Below are 14548 nucleotides of genomic sequence, written 5' to 3' on the forward strand. Positions count from 1 at the left end.
ACCTCTGGTGTGCAGCAGTGTCCAACTGCACACCTGCCTTCACTTGGCATATACATAAATGCAAAGTGCCAGGCAGAGGAGAACCAGGTCCCATTTTTGAGAAGTGGAATGAAAAAGTAGTATTTCCACAGAATCCTAGGGTTCGAAGGGAAATCTAGAGCAGGGCTGTCCAACTGGCAGGGGTTAAGTTGCAGCTCCCGAGCTCCTGCCTGGCTGCTGCTCCCCTCTACAGCTCCAAGGGCGCTCTGGCTGGGAAAGCTCAGAGTGAGTCTAGGGCTGCACAGGGTCATGATGCAGCGATGGAGGGGGGTGCTGGCATGCTATGCAGTGGTAAAGGGTGGGGGCTTGCAGGGGTGTGCAGTGTAGCAGTGGGGGGTGAGCACAAGCTGCAGGGGTTGGAGAGGAGGGCCCATGCAGGCATGCACTGAAACAATGGGGAGGGTGTGGGTACACATTACAACAGTAAAGGGGGGCATCTGCATGGGGTGAGGCCTGGGGGGCCCACAGTTGCCCTTGAGGGGTCCACGGGCATGTGTCTGCTGGTGCAGCCCATGGGGCCTCCAGCCCCTGAGTGTGTAGAAGTTGGATGGTCCCAATTAGAATAGTCTAGTTCATCACCCTGCACAGATGGGATCTGCTGGTCTCCAACCATCCCAGTGATACCACCTCCAACCAGACTGGGTTTCACCATTCTCCATGAAATGCATAAACTCTGTGTAGAGTGAGGCAGGAGGACACAGCAGTGGATCAGCAGGGATCTGGGACAGTGGGGGCATCTCTGCACTTGCAAAGCACAGTGGCTAGAATGGGCTGCAGTGAGGCCCATGCACGCCGCATCCTGAGTGGGTGCCATGTTGCCACCTTACACCCCACTGAACAATACCAATAAGCATAGTCCAGACAAAGATCTTCTTGGTGCACATCCATCGCACCTGGGGATTTGGCTTCACGGCAGTATTTCCTTGGGTGGTTTGAGGGCAGTGCAGACATGGCCTGGGGGGGGGCCTTGGAAATGAACACGCTCTTCCAAGAAGAACAGGGGCTCTCTGTCTGTGTGCTAGGGATTTTTTGTATTTTTGGGGGTAGGTATTTCCAATGGACATGCATCAAGCTCAGCGCTTGCTTGGTGTTTACTTACTTGCCACATATAGATAATATAATGAGGTCTGCCCGATTTCAGGTAGGTGTAGAGGACCAGGTAACAGTCACCTCCGTAGAACTGCCCATACATCTTGAGATCCACCGGCTGCATTTCCCGCTCTTCAATCCTCCACACCTACAGAGAAACGCCACAGTGAGGAGCGTGGGATTGTGTCTGTGTGCATGTGTGGGGGTAGGGAGTGAGCATTTGTGTGACAGACATTATGTGACTGCGCTGCAGCCATTTCTCAAACCCGCTGGAGCACAAGCCTGGAGTGGCTATACAAAATGCAACCCTTTGATCCTCTAGTGCTTTACTCTGGTTTTGGCTACGTGATTTCCAGCAAACCTCAGCCTATCTATCATGTTCCCATCTGCCTTACTGGAAAGAAGTGAATGAACTTACTGTCTCCTTTGTCGAGCTAAAATGTCCCTCATCCCCCAAGAACAATACACGCGTATTTAAATGTACAATGACTGTTTGAATATCTGCAGTTTGCAGGGAGTCGTCGTGCCTCAGGGCACGATGCCACCAGGTCTGTGAAGCAGCTGCTGCCTGTTAAATGGCAGTCTGCTTGGAGATGCCCCAAGAACTGCTTCCTGTGGATGAGAAAGTTGTCTGGAAAGTGCTCCTCACCTCAACTTTCCCGGAGGCGTCGTCTGCCATTCTCTGTTCAGCAGCCAACTCCGGTCTGGCGTGTAACTGAGCGACATCAAATTTCACCTGATCCACCTTGGCTGCACATGTAACCACAGCAAATGCATATGGCATAAATAATGCACACAGATTCACAGATACATACAATTCTTACATACAGGAGAAAAACCTAGCTTATAATTATTTCAAAACAGTCATGCCGTAAGTAAGGAAGCATCTGTTGATTAAGAGCTCAGATATCCCGTTGTTTACTACCTAAGATCTGGGTGATAACTGACTTCTGGGACAACATCGGCCAATCTTACTGCATTTTCCAAAATGTGAACTTTGATGAGCTGCAATGAGTTCCATTCAAAATTATACTAACCTTAAAAATCCTAACTTTTATACTATACCAGAATTCTACTAACCTTAAAAAAAGATTCGTGTTTGTTTTCAGGATGTTTAGCTCCATTTTGACACGTTACTTTTTAAAGTAAAACCGTTACATTTTCAACTTTCAGAACAAAGAGAGAAAGAAAGAAAATCAGAGAGAGAGTGCTGCCTGTCACTGATAAAAAAAATTCACCATCTATGCAACTCAGCCTATTTCGTTCCAGCTTCAACATCTATTGCTGTTCAAATCAATGTTTTCCATTTTGAACCAACAAAGTGTAATAGTCATCCTATCAGAAGAAAGTGTACTAAATTCAGTACAATTACATCGATATAAATCCAGAATAATTCCACTGATATCAGAGAAGCCTTAGATCTATGCCAGAGTAAATGAGAGCCAAATTTGGTCGCAAATCTACTTATTTGATTTTTAGATTAGGCTTAAGAAGATTGAAGATTTAGGTCAAAAGAACAATGTGCAATAAGGACTGGAAACAATCAGCATGAAAGACATTCCCTCCGCAAGAAAGCAGACAGCAGCTCCCGATCCATGGCGCTGAAGGGAGACAAAGAGCAGTTCTTGGTGGCTCTGGGGAAGGTCTCACCAATTTTGCCAGTAGTGTAGATTTTGCCCAGCCCTTGGGTTTCATCCTTTTCTATCCACTTCTGGAAGAGCTGCTTGAACATGGCCGACTCTGCGTAATCATTTACCACTTCTATGTTGGTGGTGGCAGGATAGCCCTTGGCTTGGATGAAACCCTAGAGGGATGCCAAAAGGACTTCAGTGAAGGCGCAGAAGCGCGATGACTGGACTGCAGGCGCTGAACCTAGCCCATACTCCAAAGACCTTCAGCTTGACTCATTTTCAAGATTTCAAAATTGTTTTTGAAGTGTAATTCAGCAGGCCCAGAAACCTTGTACTAGAGGCTATGAGTCTGGGAAGGCACCCACATATGGGACTTGGGTTAACAGACTGAGTTTTTACAGGCTACGTTTTCCTATGGTCTTTGCTTCTACCTACTGACTCAAGTGAAAACTGCATGCTGTCCTGGCCACAAAGTTTTGACCCTGGATTCGGTAACTCAAGGCAAGAATGGGCCTTCTTTCCCGAGGGTAAAAGATCAAGCCCTACATCTGTAGGATACTTTGAAAATCTCAACTCCCTATTCTTGTTTAGGACTTACTCCTAAATGAACTGAAGTCAAAGAAAAGACCTGTTGACTGCAGCAGACCTGGGATTGGGCCCTGAGGCATCTAAATAAGTAGCCTATAGCCTTGCCAAAGGGGCCAAGCTCCCCAAAGTTCCCCGTGACTTCATGCAAGCAACGTAATGTTGGCTTTAGCCCATTCTTCCTGAATTGTCTATTCAGTTATCACATAAGAAAACAAGCCAGCTCCTGGTGATTGTTGCTCAACTGTTTCATAGTTTCATAGTTTCTAGGGTTGGAAGGGACCTGAGCAGATCATCTAGTCCGACCCTCCGCCATGGCAGGAAAGAGTACTGGGGTCAAATGACCCCAGCAAGGTGTTCATCCAGCCTCCTCTTAAAGACCCCCAGGGTAGGAGCCAGCACCACTTCTCCTGGAAGTTGATTCCAGGTCCTAGCCGCCCTGACCGTGAAGTCGCGCCTCCTGATGTCTAGCCTAAACCTACCCTCTGCCAGCTTGTGACCGTTATTCCTGGTCACTCCTGGCAGTGCTCAGGGGAACAGTGCTCCCCCAATGCCTGCTGGTCCCCCCTGACTAGTTTATAACAGGCCACAAGATCCCCCCTCAGCCGTCTCTTTTGGAGGCTGAACAGGTTCAGGTCTCGCAGCCTCTCCTCGTAGGGCCTGCCCTGCTGCCCCCCGATCATGCGAGTGGCCTCCTCTGGACCCTCTCCATGCTGTCCACGTCCCTCCTGAAGTGCGGCGCCCAGAACTGGATGCAGTACTCTAGCTGTGGCCTGACCAGTGCCGCATAGAGGGGGAGGATCACCGCCCTGGACCTGCTCGAGATGCATCTGTGGATGCATGCCAAGGTGCGGTTGGCCTTCCTGACCGCGTCCCCACACTGCCGGCCCATGTTCATCTTGGAGTCAGTGATGACCCCCAGATCCCTTTCCGCCTCCGTGCTGACAAGAGGGGAGTTCCCCAACCTGTAGGTGTGGTGCCGGTTGTTCCTCCCCAGGTGCATCACCTTGCACTTGTCTGTGTTGAAACCCATCCTAGTCTCGTCCGCCCACCCTTGTAACCTGTCTAGGTCTGATTGTAGCCTGTTGCATCCTTCCAGTGTGCCCACGTCCCCCCACATCTTAGTGTCATCAGCAAATTTGAACAGGGTGCTTTTTACCCCCTCATCCAAATCGCTGATGAAGATGTTGAACAGCGCGGGCCTGAGGACCGAGCCCTGGGGGACCCCACTGCCCAGGTCCTTCCAGGTTGAGAAGGACCCATCCACTACCACCCTCTGGGTGCGGCCCTCCAGCCAGTTGGTGACCCATTTGACTGTGTGGGTGTCTACACCACAGCCCCCCAGTTTCTTAATGAGAACGGGGTGAGAGACAGTGTCGAAAGCCCTCCCGAAGTCCAGGAAGACTACGTCCACTGCTACCCCTGCGTCTAATGATCTGGTGATCTGATCGTAAAAAGCCACCAGGTTGGTCTGACAGGATCATCAGTGAAACCTGGGTCAGTTCTTAGTTGCTCTCCGTAGCAGATTGTTTGACATAGAGGGCTTACCAGAGCTCGTTTGAAGGCTGCTTCCTTTTCCTCTTTGCTGGAGTCCGTTCCTCTCCAAACATAGATCTTAAAACCTCCTTGGTCTAAAATGTGACAGTCCTGAAGCAAAACAGAGCAAACAGATTAAATACTCCAGCCAGGCAGGGCTCTTTCCTCCTTACCAACCTGTCCTCTGCTCTCTGATGTAGACTAGAAAATGTTGGACCCATTTTCCAGGGAGGGTGCAAAGGTAACTGTATTATTCATGGAAAGTGGGGAGGATGCTTCCTAGTCTAGACACAGCGGTAATAGCACGCTACAGCATCTGACCTCTCTTTTTCTGTGTAACTCAAGGATCACGTCATGGAAGCCGGAGATGTCGCGCTGGAAGAGAAGCAACGCCATTGTGGCTGCAGAACCGGTTTATATTTGGCCATGGTTAGTCTGCATTATGCTGTCCGGAAGTACTGGCAAACTTGTGGCATGCAACAGGGACTTTGCATCTATGCTGAAAAGATGAGCGTTGGACTATTAAAAGGGGAAAAAGTGATTAAGAGAGAAAAACCTTGTCATTTCTATAGAGGTGACACACACAGAGCGTGGTGCCCTGCCACCCTTACTGTGGCCTTTGCGTTCAACGCTGGCTGCAAAGGGCTGGGGAAAGAAAGCTCCTAAATAGAGGAGCTGGTGGCAGCTGACTCCCCCCAGGAGACTTCTCATGTTGTAACAGCCTGGTTTCTGCTAAATAAGTGGGAATAAAGTTTCTATCGTCTTTAGCCAGAACTTCCCACCTATACGTGAAGAGGAGGCTATTCACGTAAATAGGTTTGAAGCACATCCAAGTATGTCAGAACGATGGACTGGAAGGGCCCTGCAGGGTCATAGACTCATAGGAAAGTAGAGCTGGAAGGGCCCTCCGGAGGCCATCTAGTCCAAACCCCATCCAGCCTAGTCCCCTGCTATTACAGACAGCATATGGTTCCTTATCAAGCCCCTTTGTCAAACAAGCGTCTTTGCCTCCACTGCTGCTATTGGGAGCCTGTTCCACAACCTCACTGCCCTGAGAGTGAGGCACCTCCTTCTAATTGCAAACCTAATTTACCTGTGGCCATATCATCTCCATTTTTTTTCTTCACAGTTCCATCATAGCCACTACCAAGGGCTCATAATCCTGGGCTGTGAGGCAAGTGATGCCATCCCTCACAGCTGCATCCACCTACTGTCAACGACTAGCCATCGAGGCACGTGTGGGCGACCTTGGACAAGGGTGTCTCCAGCCTGTTCCCACTAAAGACACTGGCGAGCTTGCAGTACAGAAGCCCCCAGATCTTTGCAAAGGGCCCAGACATGACACGCTTGCACGGATGCAAATAAAGCACTCTTACACTGATGCAAGCAGCACAGACGCACAATGCATGGCCCTACGCTGGTATAACTTATTAGACTCCGTGTAGAGTTACCTGAAAAATATCAGGGGAAATGATTTAGGCACTGTCTGCGTGCTTTTATCCTCGGGTATGCCTTTGGCTCAATCAAACAGGTTACTACCAGCTCCTCCCTTTCAGTAGCAAGATAGTATAAAAGCACCTACTTCAGCAGCTTCCCCGGGAGAACGGGATGTCTGTCTGCTCTGGACACCAGTGTCACTCACACCGATGTACAAAAATGACACAAGTAACCACATTATAAATGTTTGCACGTGACCCAAAACCTGGGTTTCCCGTGGCCTGCTGCTCAGATCCTGTCACAGCAGGAAAGGCAAGTGGAGGGATGGAAGAAAGATGGTTTGGACAGGCTAAAATCCATGAAGGCTGTGCTACTGTATCTTCATAACTGTGCTGTCATACCACCTCCAGGCCCCAAGCAAGTATCAGGGCTCCACTGGGCATGTGCTATACACACAAGGGGACGGTCCCTGCCCCCGAAACCTTATGACCGTCACACCCTCCGCACAGCCCAAGCGCCTCTCACCTCATGTCGGAGGAGGTCCTGCGTCAGGGGCCGGGTGGCGATTTCCTGCACCACCAAATTGTTGTCCTTCTCGTAGACGCTAGAGGAGGTAACGAGCAGAGTGAAGAGTCGCAGAGACCCGGGCAAGCAAGGATTCTCCGCTTGGGAGAGCCACGTGCAGCCTCCAAGCTTGGGCTCGGAGGCCCACTGCAGACTTACTGGTAGAGCCGGACGTTTGCCTTCTGCAGCTCGTCTGCTTTCATGTCCGGGGTGGCGCTCTGGAGCTCCCTGCGCCTCTCCCCCAGCACAGTTTTCATGATCTGCATGAGGTCCGGGGAATCCTTCTCGTTGTCAATGATGCCGATCTGGGCACGGCCACCTCTCTCCCCATCCCTAATGCTACGAGCCAGAGCCATTCCCTAGGAGACAATCATCTGGTTGTAAGTCCAATGAAAAGGCTGCTCTTTGGTCAGATCAGGGACACAGTCAGGACTGTAGCATTTCAGTCCCGTTTAGTATTGTGGGAAGTGCTGTCTGGTTGGGATATGCAGGCACAAGGTGGAAACACGGACTGGAGGCACCTGAATTACAGCTCTCATCATACACCAGGGTGGTATTTCCAAATGCTTCAGCCACCTCATGCTGTCCACATTGGACTTGCCCACTCTACTGTAGATAAGGATCCTGCACCTGGTGGCATTTCTAACTTTCTGTTGTACAGGCAGAGTGATACACGGGCAGCTTAAAGCACAGACCCTCAAAGGCATGAACTCCCTAACTCACATTTCCACCTGTTTCAATGGGGGTTTGGAGACCTGTGCCAGAGCAACTTGCCCAAAGCCAGGCAAGGGATTTGTGTCAACGTTAGAAACTGAATTCCAGCGTAGCGCCGTAATCATAAAACTCCTTTTCCCTCTAATAGAGGACAGTGATGGAAAAACAGCCATCTGCCTGAGGAAGGGCACGGGTGCCTGAAAGCTTGCAAGCAGACTTTTTTTTGCAAATATTTAGTTGGTCTAATAAAAGATATCACCTCCCCAAGAGCTCTGATTACTTTAGCTTTCTACCTGGGTTTTCTCTGCTTATGAATGCTTCATTAGTGTTAGGCCAGCGGGCTGGCTATTTTGCAAACCTCAGTGTTCATTGTTTCTCTCCATTTTTTCTTCAAGCTTTGAAAAAACACCCCCAAATAAACCCGAGGCGGGAGGTTGCAACTGACCCTGGATTTCTCAGCGTTGTTGCACTCAGGCCCATTCCACTGGATCAGCACCTTGCCAAGGTCCAGCAGGAAGACATCCCCCTTGTTGAAACTGTCCCAAGACAGATCCACCTGTAACGAGAGCAAAACAGCTGGTGTTAGCAGGGAACACAAGGAGAGACATAGAAAACTGACTTCCAGGGAAACAGCAGCGGGCAGAAACAATGTGTTCATTTTTCTATGCAAATTCCATCACTATCAGCGATGCTGTTTTTCATGTGTGAAATGAATGGGAAACACAACTTGGGTTTTTTTAGATCTGAAGGCGACTGTGTATGATGAAGACATTTGCATGTCCTTCTTCTGAAACCTGGTAATCCAAGGTCTCGATCCTGCATCGAGCAGTGCACAGGCCTTTGTGAGATCCCACTGAAGTCTGAGGGTACACCAACATGGGACAAGGCTGCAATGCACTAGCTCACATGTTGGAGTACAAGGCAGCACTATGTAGAGATATCTAAGCCAGCTCTTGTAGCTAGAAGCAGTAAGCCCCATTAGCATGGTGCTGGGCCCAGATTCATGCACATGGGTATGAATGTGGTTGAACTGCTTTTGGGTCTCGAGCAGTGTGTGCGGAGCTAGCCGGGGCAGCTCCTCACACCAGAAGTGTGTCAAACTTAGCACATGTTTTTCCTGGATTGGGGTCTAATGTTAGGGTTGATGTGATGATTTCATAGATTTCATAGACATCAGGGCTGGAAGGGACCTCGGGAGATCATCGAGTCCAGCCCCCTGCCCAATGATAGGGAGAATTGAAGACATAACAAGGGCCACAGCAATATAATGATGTGATGCCCTAGGCTGGGTGCACTGCTTGTCTTGGTAATCCAATGAGGAGATGTTCAAAAGACAACACAAAATAATCATTATCCTATTAGGTTGCTATATGGTGTCCTATAATAAATAGTACAATTTTTATTATATCAATAAATATTATGAAATACCTCCATCTGTAGCAGCCCCTTAGGAATTAGTGTGAAATGCATGAAAATCCCAACAGTTTTCATCCAGCTCCTACTTAGAAGGCCAACCCAATACCCAGGTCTTTGCTGGCTCGGTTTTGATTGTGTTAAGAAATCCTTGATTTTGAATGAGAACAAGTCTGCCAGCTGTTCCCACTAATAGCATTGTAAATCCATTGTCTTTGGCAGAATTATTCCCAATTTACAGCAGTGTACAAGAGAGGAAAAATCAGGATCTGCATTTGTCAGGACTTGTTCCTGATATCACGTGAAGCGTGAGCAGCAACACTACTGAGATTTAAGGGCCATACGGTTAACGGGTTCACCGTTACCTTTGGTGGAACCGGGGTGACCCAGCTAAAGATATGGCCTTCTTGAGTTACATGGGTGTAAAACTGGAGTAAGCCAGATCCAAATCTAACCCAGATTTTCTCAAGAGGTAAATCCACCTGCAAGGACCAGTCCGAATACCAACCAACAGCACTGGGCCTATGCAGCTCATCTCAGGTGATCTGCAAGAATGAAGTGCACTTGTACTTACCTCTGTGGCTGATACATGCTTCTTCCCCTTGACTTGAAGAAGGCGTTTGACGTTGTACACGTTGGTCTCCACATGCTTGAATCCTGAAGCTACCCCACCCCTCTTGTAACTATTGTGAGGAAGGGAATGGAGAGGGTCAGAATTAGAGGTGTTCAAGAAAATCATCCTCTTCCAAAAGAAAAATTCAAGGTTTTAATGAAAAAAAAATCAGACATATTTCAGCCAAAAGCCCAAAATGTGGTGTGGGAAATGCTGCCACAATCTCCCCTACCGGCCTGACTCCCTGGTAGATCTCCATCTACCACGATGCTCCCTGGTTTTCCCTATTGCCTAATAAGAGTTGCCTTGAATCTGATGGATTTATTAGTAGTCTTGCTTTATAATAGCCTGAGGCCAGACTTGCACCCCTGATGCTGACTTGATTTGATTTATAAGGCTCTGAATGGTGCATTTACTGGCCCTCTAAAAGGAGAATCAGGGTTTTCAAGTTCAGGTCTTGGTACCAAGGGCTGTCCCTCAGGTTATCCAGATGTGAATGGATACCAGGTTACTTGGGCTGGTAGAGCCAGATGTGCTACCAGTCGCGTCACTCTATTGTGAGCTGCTGGTCATCTCAGCTCAGGGGAACTTCTGCCTCTTTATTATTATTTGTAATGACCAGTTTCCCTGAATGGGAATTGTGCCACTCACATGATGCCTTTTCGGAAATAGCTCTTGAAGGTTTCCGACTCATAGCCCTGCGCTTCCCGGTGTTGCACTGGGCTCCCCCCAAGTTGGTTGTCCATCTGGGTGACGTATAAGGCCGCAGCACCCTGCTCATCCTGAGAGGAATCCTTGCCAATCCAAAAGTGTAGGTCGGTGGTGAAACCATTGGAGGTTTTCTTGTTCTTGAGGAGACAAGAAGGGAGTTAAGAGGAGTTAAGAGGTGAAGTTTAAGGGGCTGGGAGAATGCAGAGTGGGACAGTGCAAATACCCTTAGGCCTGTAGTCCAGGAACAAAAATGGATAGATGTCTGCAGTGTTACTTAGTGAATGGGCATAAACAAGAGAAATCATGAAGCCCTTACTCAAAGAAAATCACATTAGCATCAGGGTAATTATGCCAGGACAAGGTGCTTAGAAGCCCCCGTGTCCTCCATGCAAAACTCAGCGTGGGGTCAACCTATTCATGCACAGCCTTGTACTAGAGGGTGAAGCCCCTAGGAAGTGTGGCATGACTTTCAGTGGAACAGGAGCAGGCCCTCCATGAACTCTGAGGACTTGATTCAGGAAAGTACTTAGCAGGACTTAAGCCCAGGCTTAAAGATAAGCATGCACTTAAGGGCTACCTACCTGAGGTGTCTGTATAGTCCTTGTTAAACATGATCATTAAACACCTTTGCATTTTTAATGTCTCACTTAACTTCTGGCAGCTGATGAAGTGCTGTCATGCCCTAAAGCACCAAGACTTGCTTGACTTGGTCAACCGTGAAATCTTTGTTGAGAGCCAGTCAACTTCAACAATTTTTGGCTTAGAAAAATGTTCAAAATGAAACATTTGGACCTTAGAGCCAGGATTCTCAACTAGGATGCCACAGCACCCTGGGGTGCCTTGAGCTCCTTTCAAGGGTGCCACACAATGTTAGCAACATTAGGTGTGCAAACATGATTCACAAGATAAACCCAGAGATTTCTAAAAGAGTCTGCAGTGTTAAAACCACGCGGACCTCCAGCAGTCAAGAATTGTTCCGGGATTTTTCTGTAGTCAAAAAACAGGTGAAAACTAAGAGCTGACATTTTCTGAAGGGGGTGAGTCTAACAAGGGACACCTTGAGTCAAAAAATGTTGACAGCTACTGCCCTAGAATAGAAATTTTCAAAATTTGCTTTATTTTGTATTAGAATCGATCATAATCAAAATATAAGAAAACAAAATTTTTAAAAAAATGCTCGGGTTAATATGTCTTGACTGGCTTTTTCTCCCTTTTCTTTTTGTGGAAAATGCTGGGATCCCATTCTTATTTAGAAGGGGAAAATATTCAACCCATCAGTGTCCCACAAAATCAGTGGCATAACCAGGCTGGAGTAATGGGGACAGATGCCCCGGATGCCAACTTTAGGGGAGGTCGAAAAAACCCAGCTGCCATCACTGCTGCACAACTGTGTTAGCAATGGCAACGGGAAGTCACCGGTGCCCCGTGCGTGGCAGCTGCCCCAAGTGCCTGGCTGTGTCCCCACACCGCTGCACAGAATAGAAACACTGTTTCCGGACCAAATTTAATCACCAAGAAACAGTCTTTCATTACATCGTGGCATGCTGGTTTTTTTCCATAGGACCCAGCCTCTCTCAGTGTCAGGTGGGAGAATTAAGGGTGCAGGGATATTTATAAATCGGATGTGTCTTGACTGTTGTGTGCTTGATTTTGCAACCTAAGAGACTTTTGTTCAACCGATGGGGTGCGAGGCACGGTGCCAACCTACAGAATAAAGACTACCCCTTGCCACTGGAGAATTAACACAAAATGCAAGTGAATGCCTGCTACTTTGAGCCCATTCCTACCACCAACCAACCTACGTGCATTTGTGGTTTACACACCGCCTATTGCAATTCATATTATTGTAGCAAAGCTCGTTCGCTGAGTAAGAAAGGCGGAGTCATCTGAAAACAGGTGTGCTTATTATTTCAAGCCTGGTGCCAGATATTGTTCACCACCTCCCACGATAAGGCCTGCCACCCCCCGCAGGAAGATAAAAAACCTCATTTTCTAAAACAGATTTGACACTAAGCTCTGTTTATCTGTTTTGTACTCTGATACCACCATGCTAAGTCGGAGGGCCTGAAGACGGTGAAACCTAATGCCTTTACATTAATGGGAGTGGCCGATTTAATTTGCAATGAAATCCTTCAATTTGAAGCCAGTTTTGAAAGAAGATCAGTTCTCTGGCACCCTTGAAAGGAGCTCAAGACACTGCAGGGTGCTGTGGCATCCTGGTTGAGAATCCTGGCTCTAATGTTTCATTTTGAACATTTTTCTAAGCCAAAAATTTTTCTAGGCCAATCTGTGCCTGAATAGCTGACAGTCTGACACGAGACCCAGCCCAGAGGGGATATTACTACCCTGCTTTCTCCACGTGGGCAAGAGAGGTCCGGAGCAATGATGGGCTTTTCTCTGTGGGGAAGCTACTGGGAAGTATGCTGGCACGAGAGCTTCAATGCAATAACAGCTACCCCACACTGACCCCGGGGCGGATGCATTTCTGCTGCACTAAATATGCCCGAGTGCAGCTTAGTTTAACCTGTCTCCAAAGGGCACTTTAATATTGCTGAGCACAGAATAAGGATATCCAAAGGGTAAGCTAGCACAAAATACTTGTTCCAACCTTTTTCCCTACACAGACAAGCCCAAGGTGACCCCCCGAGGTCACAGACACCATCGACACCCTGTGTCAGCGTGGCGCTGAACCCTAGAGCCACAGTGCAGGAAACGGGTTTCCCTTCGTGGCGTTGTTTTTCTGCTCTCCAGATTTGCAAACATGCCTGCCGTCTTCTCAGGATGAAGTCAAGGCCTTTCCAGATTTTTTTTCCGGGCGAAAAAGCTGAGAGAGCGACACGGCGGAGCAGCTTGTGTGACAGCCGAATTCCCAGGAGAGGGCTCAGCTTGGACAAGCTGGCGTTTGCTGCCGAAGAAGTCACGCCGCCAAATTCCCGCCCAGCTTCGTCTCAGCGAGATGATGTGAGACTCGTGCTGAGACTGCACAGACTTTCCCCTACACCGACTTTCCAGGGAAGTGGCCGTGAGTCAGGATGAACGGTCTGACTGCGTTGCTCAGAGGCACGGGGCCTGCGTGCCTGCCCCGGGACGCACAGCGGTGCCCAGGACTGCAGCAACGCCGATCAGAGGGAGGGATCCCTGGGCCTCCCCCGCTGTTTCACAGGATCTCGGCGGTGCCGCCCAGTGAGTCACCGAGCAGCTGGGAGGCTATATTCAGGCCGTGCCTACTGTGGAAAATGTGGCTTGTCTCAGCATGAACAAGCTGATTCTCAGCTGTGAAGAAAAGGGGAAAAAAAGTTTCCACAGAACAAGCTGTTTTCCACGGAATAAGCACCTTTGTTGCAGCTCTGCCATCTTTATCGTGCAGAGCATGCAAGAACACTGCTTCGAGCTGGAAAATCAGGCTCTCAGGATGGTGCTTCTGGAGAGAAAAGGCTTCCAGGATACTAACTAGTCTCTAACATGCCACCCCGCCCCGGCTTCTGCCTGACTTCAGACTAACGCGGCCACCGCCTCTCTCCAAAGTTCACGGGGCAGTGGTGGGTCTCGAGGGGGTGCAACTGCACCACCCAAAGTGAAAACCAACTGCCTGGCAGTGGCTGCAGCATTTCTATTCAGGCAGCCCTGCAGGATTCAATTGAATTCATGGCTCATAATCTCCCTGATCCCTTCTAAACTCTGCAGCCCACAGGCGTTAACAACCCTCTCTCCTCTGCCCATGCTTTTGACTTCCACTCATCAAGATATCTTTTCTTCTGCAACTCTGCACTTCGTTAGCTGCTCCAGATCACAGCGCTCCCATTTCACAGCTCTGCAGACTTGTTAACTCTAGCTGAAAACATTAACTCAGCTACGGATATAGCTCCCAGTGAAGCACTGCACTGTCAACACGTTAGATTTTGTTTTATGAATCTGAAAGAGATGCTCGTTTAATTCAAATGACAAGCAGGACTAGAGAAACAACAGCTTTTGATTAGGCGGGCCTCGTTTGTTGGGGTTTGTTTTTATACATAATGTAAGATATAGCAAATTAATGGATAGTCCAATAAAATTATATTTGTTTTTCCTTTGATCTTAAATGGAATAATACAGCCTTAGGCCCCTAGCATGTTAGTAAAGCGTCTAGCTTCTTTTTGCCTAAATGAAAATGTGTGTTGCTATATGTAATGACACGCCAGCCCATCTGCACCCCACTTTTCAAAATCCTACATCCGCC

The 14548-nt window shown here is 48.5% G+C and overlaps 1 protein-coding gene across 1 annotated transcript in view; it reads right to left on the minus strand.

Annotated features, from left to right (window-relative positions):
- The window catches only part of VILL (villin like), a 51122-nt gene that overhangs the window by 15171 nt on the left and 21403 nt on the right, over positions 1-14548 (minus strand). The window contains exons 4-12 of the mRNA XM_090047799.1: positions 10273-10469; positions 9583-9691; positions 8041-8151; positions 7041-7240; positions 6843-6921; positions 4893-4991; positions 2779-2932; positions 1778-1878; positions 1139-1276 (exon numbers count right to left, since the gene is read on the minus strand). Of these exons, the coding sequence (XP_089903925.1) occupies positions 1139-1276; positions 1778-1878; positions 2779-2932; positions 4893-4991; positions 6843-6921; positions 7041-7240; positions 8041-8151; positions 9583-9691; positions 10273-10469 (1188 nt within the window). The remainder of the gene's footprint in view (positions 1-1138; positions 1277-1777; positions 1879-2778; positions 2933-4892; positions 4992-6842; positions 6922-7040; positions 7241-8040; positions 8152-9582; positions 9692-10272; positions 10470-14548) is intronic.

This window comes from Crocodylus siamensis, chromosome 5 (genome assembly GCF_052110815.1).
Source record: "Crocodylus siamensis isolate JL-2025a chromosome 5, ASM5211081v1, whole genome shotgun sequence".
Taxonomy (NCBI): Eukaryota; Metazoa; Chordata; order Crocodylia; family Crocodylidae; genus Crocodylus; species Crocodylus siamensis.